This window comes from Corapipo altera, unplaced genomic scaffold, assembly GCF_003945725.1.
Source record: "Corapipo altera isolate COAL_440 unplaced genomic scaffold, ASM394572v1 100, whole genome shotgun sequence".
In the NCBI taxonomy this organism is placed as follows: Eukaryota; Metazoa; Chordata; class Aves; order Passeriformes; family Pipridae; genus Corapipo; species Corapipo altera.
The window spans coordinates 2,562,666-2,583,385 of record NW_020884952.1 but is presented as its reverse complement, the minus strand read 5'-3'; the positions used below and the strand labels follow the sequence as shown (position 1 = coordinate 2,583,385).

At 37.7% G+C, this 20,720-nt stretch overlaps 1 protein-coding gene across 7 annotated transcripts in view; it reads left to right on the top strand.

Annotated features, from left to right (window-relative positions):
* ANO3 (anoctamin 3) overlaps window positions 1–20,720 on the top strand; it is a 133,452-nt gene that overhangs the window by 27,218 nt on the left and 85,514 nt on the right. For 4 of the 7 annotated variants that reach the window (XM_027663321.1, XM_027663319.1, XM_027663324.1 and 1 more), the window contains exons 2-3: window positions 18,274–18,474; window positions 19,335–19,406. In XM_027663321.1, the coding sequence (XP_027519122.1) occupies window positions 18,276–18,474; window positions 19,335–19,406 (271 nt within the window). In that variant the 5' untranslated portion in view covers window positions 18,274–18,275. Of the gene's footprint in view, window positions 1–16,385; window positions 16,395–16,577; window positions 16,596–17,628; window positions 17,649–18,273; window positions 18,475–19,334; window positions 19,407–20,720 lie in introns of those variants that run through there. The other 3 variants (XM_027663323.1, XM_027663326.1, XM_027663322.1) reach the window with 3 other exon arrangements.

Here is a 20,720-nt window from a genome sequence, read left to right as displayed (position 1 = left end):
CAATTAGTAGATGTGTACTTAGTATTTGGAAAAAAATATTTTTTTCTGATTGCAGGAATCGAAGTAAATATTCCACTTAAGATATGGAATTGGAGTCAGGAACTTAATTATCTTCCTGAAATGCCAAAGATTATAACTTTTTTCCAGAAATTGTAAAACAAATAATGGTTTTGAGCATTCAGAAACCCCAATGCTATGTAAATATCAGCAATCCAGTGTCCGAACATAGTATTATATTGAAAAATAACATTAGTGGTCGAATATCCATCTTGTTTAAATGCTTGACAAATGAACTGTTGATGATCATGTCATGCAGAAGGGTTGCATTGTGGGTGTTAGCTGCTAGCTCAAGGAAGGGTGTTGTGTAGGATGCTGTTTTCGTCTTGTTTTATTGTTTTTATGATATGGATGATTATCACAGCTTTCTGCATGGGGAGAGTGAATTTTGGAATGAGAGGTGCTGTGATAATGCTGTGTGCTGGATGTGAGAGAGTGTGGCTGTGTCTTGCAAATGTGTGGGCAAGTTCCATATTTCTCACTGCTTCATAGTATTTTGAAGCCACTGCTGCAGCTCTGCAGCTTTTCCTTCCTTCTCAGAGAGTAGGACAGTGATATTCACATGGGCCTCAGTTTAATTACCACAGTACTGCCTTACATGGCATGTTTGAAGTGATAACAGAAACACTGCAGAATTTATAACCATTGACGAAAAATGTTAAGTTCCTGCCTCCAACGGAGTCTCTTATAAAAATGTTGAGACCTTGTCAGGATGTCTGAGGTGTCTCCCTGTTTGTATTCCCTGTGACATGCACAGCAAATTCACCACAGTGCCTGATGCAGAGCTCAGGAGTCTCTGGCTGGTCTCCTGGCTAGTAAACAAAAATCCAGGTTATGTTGCCTAGGCAGTGGCATAAATGACTTCCAGAGATGGATAGTGTCAGTAGGTTTTTTTATTTTTTTTTCCCCCAGTACAATACAAGAGGTTTTCTGATTGATTTAAGAGGACCTCTTTAAAACAAATTAAAAATATGTCTGAGACTTATCCCAGATACAAAACACTAGGAGAACAATGTGTATGTGGTGTATGAGGCACCAAATGCAGATTCCAGTCATTCAAATAAATGCATTTATTTTAAATTTCTCATTTTCATTAAACATCTAGATGATGTTTAATGAAATATCGAAGTACTGTATCACCTAATGTGATAATTTCAATAGGAATAATTGATAATACCTCATTACACATCATAATAGTGTAATATTTTATCCAATTTCTTGCAAAAACAATGTACCAGCGAAGTAGGAAGTGTCAGTGATTTAGTTCTGAGCACTAATACTGTGTGTGAAACAGATGTATCTCACTTTACTCAGAAGTCTGCTTAGCATACAAAGTATTCCTTCACAGATATCAGGCACTGCTTTAAATTTAAGTACACAAAGGATTGATGTAGGAGGGCAAGTATAATCATTTGTGCAGGTACTAAGAAATCTGAACACAGTTGCTGCACTTTTAAGTTATAGGAAAATGAGAGAAGAGAATGAGTTACGTAATAGCTGGTAGAATTCAAAGCAAAGGAAAAGTCTCCTCGGGGGTGATGTTAACATCTTCAAGAGTAAGAATAAACTTTAAAGACAGTTCTGGCAGAGTACCAAATCTTATCCTCAGTTCTCTTTCTCAAAAGCTTGGGCCCTGACTTCTCATCCAAAGAGGAGAACTTGAAAAATAGTAGTTGATTTTAAAAGCCATCCAGAATATATCTCCTTTACAGGAAAAAAAGGAGACATTGGAGAGTAAATGGAATAAAAGGATCTATCCAGCCTTTCAGATTTCATCCAGGCATTTCTTCTTTCTGAATGTTCATTTGGGCGTACTCTTCCTCCTCCTCTCACCTCAGCAATAATAAAAATAGTACTACTGGACCACAGTAAACCTGGGAATTTATTAATAAGAAGAAATGTTTGCTTGAACAACTCTGCATTGGCTTCATGTGCGATTGTGTTTTCTCCTAATGCATTCACCCTCCCTGCTAATACCTGAGGACAGCTGTATGCAGAGACTTCCTCAGGTTTTGAATTCCTTTTCCCAGTCTTTTTCTGACTGTACACTAACAGTGCAGTCTGACTTTTCTGACTGCACAATAAAAGTAGTAATGCTGTTCTGCCTTCAGTGTGCATTTGAGGGAGCAGAGCGATGGTGGCACTGGACTGCAAATGAAACTGGCACTTCACTTTTGACTTGCAGAAAATCTCAGAAACTGAACAGAGCTCAAACTGTGAAAGCTCATCACCCACTGGAGCATGTAAATATTCTTTTTTGGTAAAAAAATTACTTGGAATCTGTCTCAATGGTCCACAATGTTGATTGAGTAGTTTTAAGTACTCCAGAAGAATACAGCCATTTTCTAATAAGAGATGTTATTGTTTCTGTCTCTACTCAGATTTTGCTGGAATAGCTTCCCTCTGTATGACTTTTTTTTTTATTTTTTACATTCTAACATTATCTTTAGTACTATAGGCCTTATATTTCTCTTCTTTCACTGCTTTGAAAGCTCTGATTCTGTAAAAGTCGTGCTTAAATGAAGATGAATTTGGCACACACGTAAGTATTTTTCAGTCTCTGCCATCAGCTGATTCGCAGTCAGTGGAAACTGGAATGTGTCTCAGGGTGGTGGGGATGATGGAATCTTTGGGAGGGTAAAAGTGACTGCTGGAGATTAAAATCTCAGGGGAGTGAAAAACGGGGTTGTATTCGCCTTGTTAAGGCTGCTTCACTACCTAACAGTGGTTTTGCTGGGGCAGACAGTGAAGTTTCACTCAACAGTAAGCACTAACTTTTGGGCTGGACTGGTTTAGTGCTGCTGTGATTCAGTCTTTGCAGTGGGGTAAGATGCCCTCAGCAGAGGGGCAGGACTAAAAGATGAGAATAGAGGCTTTTGAAGGTGATGCAGGTAGTTTCCCTTCAGTTTGGAACGTCACACTTAAGACTTAAACTATTTGATCTTGGTGCAGGGTGAATTAAGCTTTACACTTACCAGTGATTGTCCATTTCTAAAATTGCTGATTTGCCTTTTACTGCAGTTAAAAAGCACACGTAATGGGGAGTCGGTCTCCCCACAGTCATGGGGAAATAAAGAGATTAAAAAACCCCCAGCAGTTCTCTATTTTGTTTTGTTTTGGTTGGGGCTTTTTTTTGCAAATGTGAACCATGTTGCTAAGCGTATGCTCTAGTCATCTGTAACAGATTTTACCTCTAAATGTTTTATGAAGGACTTTGCAAATTGCCTTCCTGCCACACGGCACTTAGATTCTAAATTACCTTATGATAACTCACTCACTGTGTATGTAGGCTTGAAGGTAACTAATTCCAATCAGAACTGAATTCAGACATTGTCTATTACGATAACCATAACCAAAATTTCTGAAGGCAAAGTTGACACTTTTGAGTATATGTACCTTAAGCAAAAAGAAAGACATATTATAGGAATGTGGGAATAGAACTGTAGTATTTCACTAGTGCTATCTACTGAGATTCTGGCTGGTTTTCAAACAATGAGTTAAGCTCTCCTACACACAGAGAAGAACAGAACAGGATAAGTGAGGGTTTAATCCTTACTTCATTGAGCACACAGATAAATTCACGGTGACCTTTATTTTTCCCCGGTAAATACTTCTCAGTGGATGTAGGCTTTGAATCAGTTTTTCTTACAGGAGGACTGTGACATTCCTCCATTCACCAGAGGTTGTCTGTCAAGCTAGTGATATGCAAGAAACCTAGTTTTTTTGATCCTTGAGCTTTTATCTTCACGTATCTGCACATAATTAATGGGTAATACAGGTTCAGCTTCTGTTTTGTTCAAAATATTAAGGGGGTTTCAATATGATTGACTGCTTTTGTTCACTTATAACAGGTTTAAATTGATTTCTTTTACTCTTCATGTACTTGAGAAGTTTTTCTCGCATCACCATATAAATCATGGTGATTCCTGGTCTCAGCTGTACATACTTTTTGTGTACTTTTACTATGTGTTCATCATCGTAACAGTATTTAGAGGCATTTTGAAATGCATATGACCATATAAATGCATACTAAAAGTCTGCACAAAGAGCTTTGAAACCATTAGTGTCACTTTTGTAGATAAGTACTTGGGGATTCTTAAAAGCAGGGATTATTTGACTCACATGTTGAGCCATTAAATCCTCATATGAAATGTAGTATGAAAATTTTGTTGATTATGGATTAGCTTATCACAGAGTTTAGCAGCAAACTCATTTGTACTCATTGAAAGTGGAAGAGAGCTAGTAAGTTAAGCAAATGAGAGGACTGGCTGCTCCTCAGTTTTGGAAGCACACAAAAAAATGAAGAAAGAACAAACCCCTCCAGATGCTGAATTTCTGTCATATCGCTAAGTTCTTCTGCAAGGTTGGTCCGTGGTTTCCTTTTGAAGAGTTAAAGCCTCTAGCACAGTTTTGGTTGCTGAGATAAAGCCTGCAAGGCTGTAAACTACTGTAAAAACTAGGCCATCTGCAGCAATTACTTTGTTTCTCTCAGACCCTTAAAAGCACCATGTGAGCACATCTGCAGGGATGGGTTCCTCCAGTTTCTCCAGTCTTTTGTGTGTCTCCAAATAATATTGACTGATGTATTTTTTGTAGTTTCGAGTACCAGAGACTGGAGAAGATCTTTTATGAGTTATCTGTTGAAGGCAACTTAAAACACTTTTGGGTTTTGCTGATAATTTCCCCTAGTGTGAATTAAAGTAAATCAGTACTAGATGATCAATGTTTTCACATACATACATAGATATGGTTTATTCTAGTACAGTTTGGTCGCAGAGGAAAACAATATGTAGCTGTTTTGGTTGTTATTATCTATGGTAACATGGCAATATAAAAGCATAAAGATGGTATTGCAAAGGAAAACAGGTATTCAGCTGTTTTGGTTGTAATATAGCAATGTAAAAGTATAAATGTATCACCCAAGAAAATGTGCAAGGGAAAAGAGAGAAAGGAAGAAAGAGAAAGAAAACCCAAGGAAATGAGTAAAGGAAAAGAGAGAAAGGAAGAGACAAAAGAATAGAAGTTTATGGTCACCACTCAAAGGTCTCCAGCAAACTTGGTTGTTGTTTTTGCTGGTGTCTTGGTCCGTCGCAGTGTGGTGGGGGAGAGAAGCCCAAGAAATACAAAATTTGGGCATTCTCCAGGGTAATGGGGGTGTGTGTGCACAAAAAAGGCCCCTTTTGACACAGCCTGGCTAGTAGGAGATAGAACATCACACACCCAGAGAGTCACTGCTGGTCTTCTTTAGAAAGGCATCACACACCTGGAGCAGTATCACACACCTAAAGACTGTTTTGTTTAATGTAATGTAATGTGTGTGAACTCTTAGCTATTACTGGAATTTCTTTCAGATGTCATTACTGGTGGTTTTTTTGTAGACTGTACACTGTTACTCGGTTCAGAAATGCCAGAACATAAATGGCTTCTGCAGCCTTAATTGCAGATATTGTGTAGCACATCCTGTTACATTTAATCAGCTCTCTTGTGATTGACTGCAAAGGAACCTACAGAATCAGAGGAGAGAACATGTGGGCTGTTCAGTGAAAGTCACAGAATTCTTTTTAGCATTAGCAAATACGTTTTTTCCCAATGGTTTTGGAACAGCTCAAGCACATTTTTTTTAATTGAAACCAACAAAAATTAAAAAAAAAGTCTAGGGCACATATCTGCTGTTAAAATGGATGGAGTTACTCAAAAGCTAATGAAACTTAAAAATGAAAATTGTTGGCTGCGTAACTATGGAAGTTTCTAGACATCAGTTTATTTTGTATTGGTGTATTTTATAATTCATCTCTGGTGTTGGAATACTTTTTGAAAAGATACATAGCATTGCTGCTATTTCCTGCAAGCTGTGAGAGGGACAGCTACATAACAATGCAAGGAGGATGAGAAGGTAGATATTAGAAATAATGTTTTTCCTTCTGCAATATTCATTAGCACTGCTTTCACCCAGAGTTGTCAGTGCTTGTAATTAGATTTAGCTATATCTTAGTAATTCTATAGCCAGAGTATGACCACAGGGATGAAATTGGAAGCAGTAAATGTGTATGCACTTTTTTTTTAAACTGCAACAAATACCTGTTATTCTCTAGATATTTATACAGTTTTCTTGATGGGCACCTATACTGCAGTATGCCATCTAGAAAATAAAGAAGGTGTGTGTTCTTTCATTACTCTGTGCAAAAAAAAAAAAAAAAAAAAATCCTGGTTTTTTTGTTCTTATAATAAATAATTTAGCCTTTCTCTCATTGGCTGTCAGAAGAAAAGGGTTGGTGGAAAGAGGAGTTGAAGTGCTAGTAAGTAGTTTGTAACTGAGGTAATAACTATAGGTGAAGTTCAGAATTATTTGTGGAATTATAAACAGAATTTACAAAGAAAAAAGGATGAAGAAAGAGTTAAAAGGATGGGGGTTCAAATATTTGGCAGCAAAAAGGGATTAATTACACAGTTTTACAGCACAGATTCTGTCAAACTTATGAACTGTGGAATTGGTTATTTGTATTGTCTTCTACCATGTGCTTATACTCGGTTTTGCTTTTTCAGTAGGATACTGCCACACTGGGTTGGATTTTTTTTTTCAGTCATGTGGGGGTTTTTGTGTGTGTGTGTGTGTGTGTGCTTTTTTTTTCGTTTTGAACCTGATTGATTTATTTTTTTTTATGAGGAATAGAATGGCTCCCTTGGAGAAGGAAAAAAGGCAGCTAAACCTCTCCAGATTATTTGCTCACTACTCTTTGTCATACTAATTTTTTTTTAAAAAATCTGCCTTATTCTAAACAGCATACTAATGTTATTAGATGCCTTCTTGTGACTATATCATGTCAGTAATTTGATTCTGCTCTTTAGGCTTTGTGTTTACTTAGCACCATTTTTTGCCTCCTCAGTGAGAGACCTACATTCACAAAATGAAGAATACTTTTTTCACATTAATTACAGCTGTTGTGATACAATACTATCTTACACCATGTTATATGTTTCCTTCAGTAGAAGTTTGTTTGTATTTCGCTGTTTTCAACCATTGGAACTGTTGTGTTTATACTTGCATTTAAAAATATGAAGTTTGTTTTACACTACAATGCTTTACTCTCTGTGTCATGCATACACCTTAACCTGCCTGGCCACAAGCAGCACTACTTGCTCAACTCTGTTACAGGTCTCCACTTTCTGCAGAAGGACTATCCATTCTACACAATGCACAAAAATCTATCTTTAGCAATGTACAATGCTTTAAACTTCTGCTATGTTTTCCATCCGTGCAAAATTGTCAATTACTCTCTGCTTTGATCTCTCTCGTCTTAATTTTGAAAAAAGTGAGAATGTTCACAGAGCTTTTTTCCTATTTAGCACTGAAAAATATTAAACTTTATTGTTATTTTTATTACTCATTTGTTTTCAAAGTTTATAACATTTTTATTTTTTCCACCATCTCTTTCATTGCACCCGTCCATCTGTAAAGTATGTACTAATTCTACTAAAAAAAAATTTGGATTTTTTTTTTGAGAATACTAAGTGTATTCTTCACTACACTCAGTTATAATTTATAGCAGAATATTATCCCCCCCCCCAAAATCTCTTCTGGCAGGAATTCAGTTTTTTAATTATTTTCACTGCAGCACTTTTCCCATGGAAATACTATAAGCCAAGTCATTGTCCTGAGTACCTGCTGCCTGCCAGCAGTTCTCCACTGAAGTTTTACTGGCATTAGTTTTCAGCTGAATATAATCAACCTGCTTGCATGATTCTTTTGAATTGGAATCGTAGGACCAAGAGCTCAGCATTTATTACAAACCACTACTAGGTCTGTCTCTGTAAATGAAATCTGGGGATGGGGTAGGGGGAGAGGGATGAGGGTTAAGGGTATTTTTTTCCAGATCTGACTGGAAATATATAGAGCAGTACTGGTTATGACTGAAAAGGCAGTGACCAAAATAAGCGACTTCTTTTTTAGTAAGCAGGAAAATGCCTAAGTGCTGTTCAGGGCAAGACTTCAAGCAGCACCGTGCCTGTGATGTGTGTGTAATTAACCACTGATTCCTAATTTTGGAGCCATTTCTGGAACTGAAGTACAAGTTGAAGTAACCTGCAGGTTGCTTGTTTTGTTGTCCAGTTCTCTTACAGAACTAAATTCCAGATAGATTTGCACACAAGTCTGAGGAATATTGTGTTTTTGCTACTCTACTGGCTGAGCAGCTCTTTTAAACTCTGATTTACTTTGTAAAATGTATTGTACTATTTTCCAGAAGCGCATTTCAGACAGGTTTTATATATTGTTCTGCAAAGATATATGCAGAAAACTGAGGAAAACCAGAACTTTATATTTGTATTCCTATTGACTTTTTAGTTAAGTCCACAAAATAACACAGCTAAATGTGTCTTTTGTCTTAGCTGACCATCTTTATTGTTGCATCAGTTATAATCAGAATGAGGTCATAGGACCCCATTTCCAACGTGTTGACTTCTAACCTGACCAACCATGACAGAATACAGAATGTGAATAAAGGCATTTCACAGTTCATCTTTCTCAGAGAGGAGCTGTTTGCGATCAGACTTTTCGTCTCCTAAGGTGAAAAAGGAATGGAGCCACTTGGATATACAAATGAAAGAAGGCCCCAACATCCTGAGTTTTATGCCACCTTGGGCTGTTCACTCCAGTTGTTTCCTCTTTTGTTTGGCTAGCAAATAAATATTATAACCTAGATCAAAACCCTTGATGCCTATTTATTTTATGCTTGGTGCACTTAAGCCCTATCTTGCTCTATTAAAAGGCAATATTGCACTGTCGTCCTTTTCCATAACCTCATTATGTTGTCGCTAAATCAACTCAATTTTAACAGTGCCAGTCTCCTGAGGCTGCTGTGAGAGAGCATTTTCTGAAGAATTCCAAGAATGAGGCCTGGGGAATTGGCTGCTTCGATGAGGTCATATAGCCTTCCAGAGATTGAATAAGTTGTTGGATTTGGGGGAGAAAATGGAATGTTTTGTTGGTTTTCTAATATTTTCTGGCAGATATGTTTACAACAGCTTTGGAGATTTTCCAGACTAGTCAGCAGCCTTCTGAAGCCTTCTAATTCCCATGTTCAATTAAGGACAGAAATATTTTGCTTTATTTGCATGCAAGTATTACTGATTAGCCAGGCACCAATTTCATTCTGTTAAAATTAGATTTTATTTTATGTAAGGCCAAGTATTCATGGGGATATACTTTATAAAAGGTATTGCATAAAGCTTTAGAATGTAATCCATATTTAAAAGCTATTTAGTTTTCTTAACTGTTTTGAGGGTAAGTAGACCCCCGTGGCAAAAAAATGCACTCTGCTTGTTTGAACTGTTCCTTACTTTAAAATGGTATTTCTCTGACCTTTGTCAGTAAAGATCAAAAGTTTTGGCTGTTATTTGCTAATAACAATAGACACTTAAAAATGCCTAACGTGCATCTCACTAACATGGGTAGTATCAGGAACGTGTATAATTTTGTTTGTAAGAGTGATCATGAGATAGTCTCATGTTTTGTACAAAGAGAACAGTATTCTTTAACATTTTAAATTTGGTATGAGTCTTTCCTTACTGAGGTGGTACTAAAAACAACATCTTGTGTTTAACTTGGTTACACTTTTGTAGGGAAAAAAAAAGGATTTTTCCTTTCCATTTTGATGCTTTAAATTAAAATCTGTTTTCTTAAAAGTAATTTCCTTGTGTAGATGATGAGAAACTGAAGTCTTAAAGCAGTTTTCAATCAGATATACAGAAAGAATAGATTTGTGGCCTGTATTAAATAATCAAGAAAATTGGATGAAGTAGGAAAAGGTGAGGATGTGAAAACTGCTATTTTCAAAAATTAGCTGAATCATAATGACTGCAAAATAGGTAATGCAGTAGGTGTTGGGTGGGATTACTAACAGTTCTTAATGTCATATGCAATCCATGTCATATGAGGGCCTAAAAGCCTAAGAGCTGTTGAGGCCAGGGCATATCCCCGGTGTAATAGAAGCCTTCATTTCTTTCCTAGTTCTGTGTGCATAAGGTGTAACAGGACTGCTCAGAGATTGCATGAGATAAATGTCTTTATTTCCCCCCTAGATCCCAAAATAGATTTCTAATCATGTTTCCATGTAATGGACCTTAAATATCGTAGAATCATAGGTTGGTTTGTGTTGAAAGGGATTTTAAAGATAAGCTCATTCCAATCCCTCTCTTGTGGGCAGGGACACCTTTCACTAGACCAGGTTGCTCAAACCCATCCAACCTGGCCTTGGACACTACCAGGGATGGGGTACCCACAACTTCTCTGGGCAGCTTGGGGCTGGGAGCCTTATGCTGGATGATGTATACTGTGAGGCAAAACACCAAAAAGCCAAAAAGTGTATTTAGAGAAGAAAGAAAAGGTGGATACCAGAATTTCTGTGTGACCCAGGACACGTGTTTATCTAGCTGTATGCTGGACATTTTGTCCTGAAGGATACTGGGAGAGACAATATTGAAAGCTTTACTTAAACCCAAAGAGATTTCATCAGCTGGCTTCCCTTGATCAGTTAGGTGGGTTACTTTGTCATGAAAGGAAATCAGAACTTTTCTCTCATGAGAAACTGTGCTGGCTCTGACTGATGACTGCATTGTCCTTCGGGTTTTTTCATTACCTGCCTGAATAATCTGCATAATTTTATGAGTCACTGAAGTGAGATTGACAGCCCTGTAGTTTCCAGGGTCACCCTTCTTGCCCTTCTTGAAAATTGAGACAACATTTCAGTCAACTGGGACCTCTCCAGGTGCCCAAGACCATTCAGAAATCATTGAGAGAGGCCTCAAAATGACATCAGCCAGCTCTGAATATTCTCCGATGAATCCCATCAGTCCCCATACATGTATAGGGATACATCTGGAGCAGCAGATCCCACACAAGTTCAGGGTCAGCTGGGAGGTGATCATTCTCATAGCCATGGTCCTCCAGCTTAGGACACTGGGACTCCCTTACTCTGTCATCAGTATTGAAGACAGAGGCAAAGAAAGACTAAACATCTCTGTCCTGCTATGTCAATGAAAACATGTTTGTATTTTCTAATTTTATTTCTCTCATCCTGTCAGTTAGTTATGTAATTTCTATCAAGGTAAGAGTTTTTAAAGGAATAGACTTGACTTTAATTTTACAGCTGATCATTACAGGACGTATCCTGATAGACACCATATGAGAGCAAGGCCAACTTCATGCTGTATTTAGAAGGAGAGGTTTGAGCAGCTTCCAAGTGATTCTTTAATTCTGGCAGTTGAATTTCCTGCTGCTTCTACAAGGAATTAGGTCTTAATTTCACTGGCCTGAGTGTGAGAGGTAAATTTTGGAAGTAATGTGATTTCTGATTCTCCATAAAAGCACTGTAGTGGGTGTGCTTGGGGGTTTTCCAGTTTGTTTGTTGTTTACTCTGCATTTGGTATAGTTGTGACAAAAATAAGACCACAACTGGAAAGAAGTTGACAATCCAGGTTGCAGAACCAGAGAATTCTGCTTGCAAACATATTTAAATGAAAGGAATGTCTTCAGCGTTCTTTAAATCCTTAGGGTTTTTTGCACTATTGGTTTATTTCCCCTGGCACAACTGGAAGTGCCTAGGTGAAGATGATGTCTCTAGAGAGTAGAGTTCCAAATTAATGGGGATATCAAATGCCAACTCAAACACAAATATAAAACTTAAAAATAGGAAAACAGTTACTCATGAGTTTTCTTTTACAGTCAGGTTCTCTAGGGATCACTTTTAACCCTAGCTGGTATTTTTAGCAGTGACCCGAAAGGAAAAGTGAAATCATCACTGCACTAGAGTGCAGAGGTCCTGAATACTGAATATCCTACTGAATTGAGTGCTGGCCAACAACAAGCGTTTCAGCACAGAAGTTGGAACTTCCCCTGGGAAACAGTATCTCAGGGATTTTTTTTCTGCAAAGGGCAGCTGTTTATAAATTAAATAATTGTCCATGAAAGGCTTATGGCCAAAATGGCTAATGGGGATTCTAATCTTTTGGTTTTGTGGCTGCTAGAGTGCTCATGGAACGTTGAGTGCTGCTCTATTGTCAAGTCAGAGAAAAAAAGCTGAAATATTTATGGGGTTCCATTAAGCCTTACTTATAGTGCTGTGTTGAAGTCCTTTCTAAATACTCATCAGAAAAATAAATTTAAAAAAAAATGAAGAGGTGATCCGATATAAAAATCTATGGACTATTTAAGTACAGTAGTAGCTTTGTCTTGATCTGATGGATAAGGTACTATAAAATAAGAATTAGAAACGGAAGCTTGCACAAAATGTTACATACTGTTTACAAGATCTGTGGGGGAAAATTCCCCATGTCTGAAAACTGTTATAGCAGGTTGCGATGTTTAAATCACTAATTGAATTAACCATATATTTTTTTAAGTCTCATCATATGTGTGCCTGTGTCTCTGTGTGTCTGTGTTTTCTTGGAGAACTTTCAGATAATCCCATCAGTTCCTCAGCTGTAATTCTGGATTGAACGTTGTTTCTCACATATCTGTCTTGAGAGGGGAAAAAAAGGCTAGCACAAGTATAGGCATTTACAATTAACTTAATTGCATATGTTCTTCTTTTCATGATTCTTAAAACTGCAAAAGGTTGAAGTGAAATGATGTTATTTAATAGAAGCAATCTTTAAAGGCATGATTGATTTATAAAGGTGAGGCTTAATGTTATAATCAGTGTTATTTGTGTAGTGGGATGATACTGAAAAATACCATCACGATGACTTAACTATCATTCAGGATGTAATTATTGGCCAGCTTAGGAGTTGTACTCATCCAAGTGGCTGAGCTAAAACTTTTAATAGGAATAATATTGAACTTGATGATCTGTGGTTGCATTTGATGGTTTTAAAGGCCTTTTCCAGCTGAATTGATTGTGTGATTCTGTGTTGACCTCTATACTTCATAATGTAAAAATCAAAAAATTGATCTGAAATATACACTTAAAAAATTTGAAATCAGAAGCCTTCATGATATTACTGATAGTGTTGAAGAGAAACAGGGTTCATTTTTGTAGGCTGTATTCAGCCATATTTAGTGAGTGTCTCATGTTTTTCTTTTCAAGAAATGGATTGATTAATTTTTTTCCAGCTATAATAAGAGTTTTTAAGAGTGTTAATATAATAACAATACTTGATGCTGTGGTGGGGTTTTTTCCCATGTAGGAATATAAAATGAAGATAGAGGTTATCCAGTTTGATTCTATGTTTTGTATAAAAAAGGAAAGTATGGATGACTTACTCAAATACAGGTCTAATATGTGAAACTGGATACCCTTTGTATGTGTTGAGGTCTTACAAATAGATAAGAAAACTTCTGCTGTTACTTCATAATGAATAATAACTTATTTCAGTATCTCTCAGTTAAGGTTTTTCAGAATTTAATAATTATCCTACATTAAGGATTTTTTTGTGTAATGTAGGTGCCAATCAGAGTGAGCTTATTCTTTAGGAGTAAGTATTTGTTACATCCATTGAGTATTGAAAACTAAATGGTCTTCCAAACTAAATGGTCTTCCAAACTGAGCTTTCACACTTGACACTGTGAAAATGTTTTCACATTTAACCTAAATGTCATGGAAAATGTTCCAAGCTTTTCTTCATAATTTATGTGATTAAAGATTCTGATTGTGATGATGCCGGAAACATTTGAGATTTATCAGGTTCTCTATTCAATGTGTTTTATGAATGACATTTTATTTTAGGTAGTGTGATGTACGCTATGTGAAGGCAAAGGCTTTACACAAGTTTTTTTACAGTTAAGAAGGTATTTTTTTCAATCACACTTGTGATGACATGAGTGTAGAAACCCAGAATAAAGAGAGCTAGTGTGTATGTCTCAAATACCAATAGGCAAATGGTCATGGAGCCAACCAAGGATTGCTGGTAAGAACAAGCTGTGAGAAAGAACAGGATGTAGCTGGTGAAAGGGGCCATACAGAGTTAGGATATTTCTGGCACAAATGTCCTTGTTCTAGGCCCTGGAGATAAGCACAACACAGTACAGTAAAAATACAAGAAGGAGGTTGACTAAAGGTTGACTCAGTAGGGGAGGATTAAGACCAGAAAAGACCCCTGAAGCCCTCAGACCCCTTTCCAAAAAGGTCAAGAAGAATGAACTGTGCACTGTAACTAATTTCCGTAGAAAGCGAGAAACTTAGCTCCAGGGTGCAGAAAACTTATCTTTAAAAAGGTACCTCCACAAAGTCTAGGCAGTGCCCCCAGGACTCTGGGCACCCCTGCACTTGGATCAATGCTGGAGCCAGGACCGGTGATCTATCTATTGATTTAGGTAGTAGCTACTCCTTTTTTATGCCAATGTTTATTCTCGATTAAATGGGGAATAGTTACTGGGCTGTTCTTTTTGAGGTTAGCACTGGTCCAGCCTCGCTTCCAGCATTGGGTTAGCATGCATATGGACTAACTTCAAACTTTCTTCACCTAAAGTTAGGAGCAAATGAAAGGCACTTTTTTTTTTCTTACTAGTACTGAAATGATCCACTCTATCTGCATTTCACAGAATGAGGCACAGCAAATTTTTTCCTTTATGTTTCTCATGGCCAAAATCTGGAGCCCTCCGAGAGCTGGCTTCATTTAGAGTCTTTCTAGATTGGCATAATGTTGAACATGCTTTAAATGGTGCATACTCATTTAACAATCAGAAAAGCTCTTCATATCCTAGCTCCATCTTTCCTGCCTGCTCTATCAGGAAGCTATGAGATGTAGTACAGCTGTCTGTTCTGGCTTTGAGCCATGTAGGGTTTTGCCTCAATAACAGGGATCCCCAGCATCCCCTTGGAAGGAGACTTCCCAAGGCAGAAGTGCTAAAATAAAAAAGGCAGGATCTGATTAAACCATAAACTTTATGATGTTTTTCGCCAAAATAAGAAATTTCTGTATTCATGCTGTAATCATTTCCATGCTCATGCTAACTACCAGAGGAATATTTTGCAGGGAAAGAAACCAATAAATACGGTTCTAAAAACAAGTATGTACTTTTTTTATTTTCTTCCTTTTTTTTTTGGCTAAGTGTATATGTGTCTATTTTTTTTGCATATCTAAATATTCCTGAACAAGCAAGATCTGTGGAGCAAAGTTCTAGTTGGAAACATACATTCTAGAAAACACCCCTGTGGCGAAGTGAGGAAGGAATAAAAATAATTTCGGTAAATCAATTTAGTGACCCAGTTGATGATGTCAGCCACAAGCTGTGTGTCAGCCACAAGTGTACCAGAGCTGGGTAAGCACTGACGTGCAACAGCAAATGCCACCACAACTAGCATTTCATAAAACACTACTCTGACACAGTAGCAGAAAATGAACTAACTTATTAAATTTTAATCGTGAAGGTCATACCACTACCATAACAGCGAATCTGCTCCGAGGTTACTGTGCTGTGACTCACATTCTTCAAGCAGAAGCAGCATGGTGTTAAGGAATCTGTTTGAAATGACACAGGGGAACACAGAGAGAGAGAGAGCAAAAGGGAATAATTTTCTTTTAAATTAAGACAGTGCCTCATCATAAAAATTATATTCTTTTTTCTACACGTATCACTTAAATTGCGGTTAAAATTGAATGACTGTGTGTTATTTGCATTACCGTAAATTTCTTAGGTAGTAGTGATTTGTCTTGCTTCGCACAGTGACTCCAGTATAGATGCAAAAAACATTATTTTTTGGCAACATGAAGTAATTATGCAGTAGGGCCCATAGTTAATGGCAGCCTATCACTGCTTAAGAGATTGATCATTAAAGCCATGCAGAACAATTACGAAGTATATCTTTTTATGTATTAATCTATATTACCCATTGCTATGTCTTAACTACTGTAGATTTTTGTCTAATAAGCACATCCTTTTAGGAAGAACTACAAAGGAGACTTCCTAGAAACCTTTGGAGTAGCACAACAGACATATTATGTGGCTTTGCTCTGCTCTGAACACGACATTGTCGGTGCTCCAGCCCATTGCCACTGCATGCTCTGCTGGCACACAGCATCCATTTCGCTAAGAAGCAGAGTCCTTTCTGCTCGTACCTTTTTAAAAACCTCTGGCAACGGATGTTTACCTCTGTCTACCTTAATGTCCTACTAAATACTTAATCTATCTGACCAAGAACAGTGTGCTGTGCTGCAGAGGAACTGTCCTCGGTCTGCTAATTAAGTTCTCAGTGAGAGAAACACTTAGAACAAAGCATGTTCTGTGAGCTCGGGGGAAGTTTTTAAGTGATCTTAGCTATTATAGTTAAATGCGGGGGCTTTCCTGCTAATCAGAGGATCTTCTTTGTAGACTCTGATGCTGAAGAATACTTTTAGTGCAGGTAGGTCCGTGTGCAGCTGCAGACTGAGCTCTGGGTGGTGAACTGCCGACCCTTTGCATGACAGAGCCCAGGGGGAGCTGTGGTTTCCTTTGTTCAGGGAGCACCCAGCTCCATCTGTTATTCTGTTGTTGCAACGTGATTAAATTATTTGAAGGATCCAGACGTCTGAGACTCTGCTGTGGGAAACCTGGTGTGGAGCCGGTAGGGAAACCTTGTCTGGCCGTGTGAGTGTGGTGTGTGTGGGAAGTCGAGCGGGGCACCCCTTGGCTCACTGGAGCTGCCTCGGCCCCAGCTCAAGTGGTGCGAGTGTGGCTGCCAGAATGACTCTCTTTAACACTTGCGCTGAGTTTAGATAAGAGAGAGACTTGCAGAGTGCGACACCCATCTTCGAGTGGCACAGATTTTCATGGGGAAAATTCCTTGGAAGGTCGTGGCACTCCAAGCAGGAGAAAGGGTCAGATTACTCTTTCTAGCACAGCTGAGAGAGGTTAAATATATCAATAAGAGACTAAGATTTATAAGAACATGTAGTGGTAAATTGCATTGTCAAACAGAAATAGTGTAGTAAAACAGACTATCTATGTTACTCTTCTGAGGATCTTTGTGTACAGCAATCACAAAAGATCTCCTGATCCTGTACAGGCAGGAGGCTTTAGCACGCTTCCTAGCAAACCTCATGTGGTTAATTTTCCTTGGCATTGAAACCAATAGATACTTTTGTGTTTGTTTTGTTTTTGGTTTTTTTTCTCCACCTTTAATTTTTGGTAGAGGTGAATATCAATGTATTTCTAATCCTAATCTATGTGTTCATCAAGATATCCCAGACATTTTGCAGACTGTATTTTTTCCATAGAGTTCCCTTTGACAGGAAAGGCAGCAGTCTCTCAGAGGTCACAGTGCATGAATTCTTGATGGAATAACCTGAGGCATATGAACAAGGGAGTAGCAAAGATTTCTGATGTTAACTTCGGAACGTATTCACTGGATCTGCCTGGGAGGGAGTTAGTTTTCTTTGTAGCAGCCTGTATGGTTCTGTGTTTTGGATCTGTGACTAAAACAGTGTTGCTAACACCCCAGAGTTTTGGCTGTTGCTGAGTAGTGCTTGTGCAGCACCATGGCCCTTTCTGTCTCCCAGCTCTGCTCTTCAGTGAGCAGAGGGGACACACACAGCTGGGACAGCTGGCTCCAGCGGACCAGGGGGATGTCCCGTGCCAAGAGAATAACACTCAGCAAGAAAATCTGAGCAGTGAGGAGGTAGTTGTTTCTCAGGGGGCATTGGTCTGCTTGTGGGAAGTAGTGAGTGTGGCTGCATCGTGGTTTGGTTTGGGTTTTCCTTTTTTCCTGTGCTTACTTAACTATCTTTACCTCAGCCAGTGAATTTTTCTCACTCTTGCTTCTCCCATTCACTTTGGAAAGCTACTTTATTTCTTCATATCTCAAGAACACCTCTTAAAAGTTGGGCTTTTTCCAAATTGTTGTGCCAGCTGTTTTGTTCCAGCTAACTTTGGAATGTTGGGGTTTTTTGCCACATTTGTTAGTGCTTTTACAATGTTTTTTTCACAAAGGTTACCCAATAGGTAAAAGTATTAAGAGCATTAATATGTTTCCATAATGGTGAAGGGAAAATTTTTGTAGCTTTGAAAGGAAAGTGTAAATATTTTACAGAATGGCATACCATTGGCATCTGTACTTTAGTTTTGGTTTTTTTTGTTTGTTTTGTTGTTTTTTTTTTTAACTATCTTCAAACCTTATAGCGTGCCAAACATTTTTGTTTAGTGGGAGGATTGCTTATTAAGTGATTTCATAATTAGCTATCTTTCTTTGTCATGGCTTAATAGGGTAGAGCTTAGTATTTTATTTTTCTTCTGGCTTTTTTCAGGTATGAATACAAGCAAGAGTGAAACAGTGAAAGAGCATCCATTGAAACCTTCTAGAAGATCTATGCCATGCCTCGTCCAGAGCCAAACACATCCTCAGAGCCTGAGCAAGCATTCTTCATTCCTGCAGCCAAATCGTGTACAGCCACAACCTCTAAGTGCAGGGACATCAACAGCTACAGTGGATGTAGTGTCAGAACGAGGTAGGAGGTTTTTCTCTTTCAGGAGCTTGTTCCAACACTGATAAACTTTAATTTGTTTAGATATCTACGGTTTATTGGAGAAATGTTTTTGCACAAAACGCCTACACCTATCGTAGTACCAGGTTCTTGAGTCAATCCTTATAATGTCTGAAGTGAGGCTTAAACTTATTTTTATTCTGTTTTACTCAATTATGATATTATTTCCTTCTCACTGAAAACAAGACAAGAAAGTGCTCAGGTGTGCTGGGAAAGAGCATGAAGGTTTCTGTAGTCTGTCCTAGGAAAGAGAGAAAAATTCTAGGCTTTTGGCAAAAAATGTCTTTAAGTATGAACACGTAGGAGCAGATGCATTCATTGATGAATAGCAGAACCAGGGAAGAGTGGTATGGAGAAAATGAGAGCAAAGGGAGAAAATCCCTCTGAATTTTAGCTTGTGCTGGAATAAGGAACTACTTTTGTTTTAGGATTTATGATTTAACAGATAAACATGCCTTATCAGAGAAACTAGTCCAGTTGGAGATCTCAATCACTGTGTGTTGCCTGTTGCCAACTGTTGCCATCCACTCTTGCCCAGCTGTGCGCGAACCTTTATCTGACTTTTGCTACTAGATTTTGATAAGTCTTTCTTTAATGTTGATAGACATTAGACACTAATTATTACTCTAGAAATTTATTTTACCGAGATGAACTGCTCTCAGGAATAGAGTGGAATTCTTCATTAAAGTGATCTTGTTTTTTTTTCTGCCAATGGAAAGTGCTCTTCAAAATTTCAGTGTGAAGTTTTAAAACAGCTTTAAAAAGTATATCTTTTGCTTACGAAATCATTGTGAATGCTGATATGAATATTGCATTTATTACAGCTAAAGTGGTGGAGACTTTGGAAAACAACTTGCTTAAGTTGTCTAATACAGAATACGGTGATCCATTTTTAGGTAAGTCGTTGTCTGAACTGAAATAATGAAAATTAATAATGGTTATTCAATTACACTTGCAGTATTTAAGTGTGGAAAGGCCATATGTATGTACCCTGAACTGCCAGTTTTTTTGAAAGAAAAGATTAAATGTGACTGTGTGATGTCATAAGTTTCCTTTGTCTCACCTTTCAGACTAACAGTAAATAGGGATTAAAGACAGAGAAATGTCATACGTTCAGTGTATCCTTCCCCATAACAATCCTTCGTAATACAATCGTAATACAATCACCTGTATTTGAAATTCCTTTGAAGTTGTTATTATTCACTTAATATTCCTGTATAGTCACCTTATTCAGTATTGTTGTGGCTGCAGTTCTGTTGTTGTTACTGGTTTTGGTATTCTTATATATTTGCTTTAGATATATACTTATAAAAAGGGTTCCAGTCTGGGGAAAAAAAAAAGAACTAATGCAGAAAAATAGCCACATTTGATATCTGTACCTGAATTACTGTCATTCTGATACTGTAATTAAGTCAAAGAAAGTAGGAAAGAAATTATTCTTAGAATAATCCCATTCTTGCAACTGCAAATTGAATCTGTAAATGCACACGAGTAGTAATTTGCATGTTCCAAAATCAAGTAATTTTGAAGTTTTCTGGCCATCTGCTTTACCTATACAGACACACAGATATTGCTGCACCTTGCACAACTGCTGTGAAAGATATTTTTGCTCACAGATGATGAAGCATCCAACTAGAAATCATACCTTCATGCAGAATGAGAGAGATCTACTTTCAAAAAGCTATTTCTGCTCACCTCTCACGCGTTTTAGCATTGATTTTTCTTCATGGCCCAAATTATATGATAGATAAGAGGCTTCTCAAGGTCTCCTAAAGAGGTATCTACTGGAAATAGCGAAATTGGTACTTCCTCCAAACCAAATGTTCCAAAATCATGGCACAGACCAGAAGTTTGGCATGAAGAGTATATAAGAAAATTGTGTGTCTCAGTAAGTTCCAGCAAAAGCTACTGCACTCTCCAAGTGTAATTGGTCTCATTGGGTGAGCAAGCATGGACAATAGAAGATTTTACTGTTACAATTTCCTTAAATATTTTTTTTATATCCTGCTCTGTTTTTAACTATTTGCTTACACATGCTGATATTATTGTGGTTTTATATATGGCAGCAGTAATTCTTTCTCACGGTGAGTGATGCACTGTTTTTCATTCACATTACTTAGTTTTAGCCTGAAAAGATACATGGAGGACTCAGCAATTGAGGAAAAGATAGATTGATTCTTATCAGCTCAAAACTGTATTAAATTTTGGCA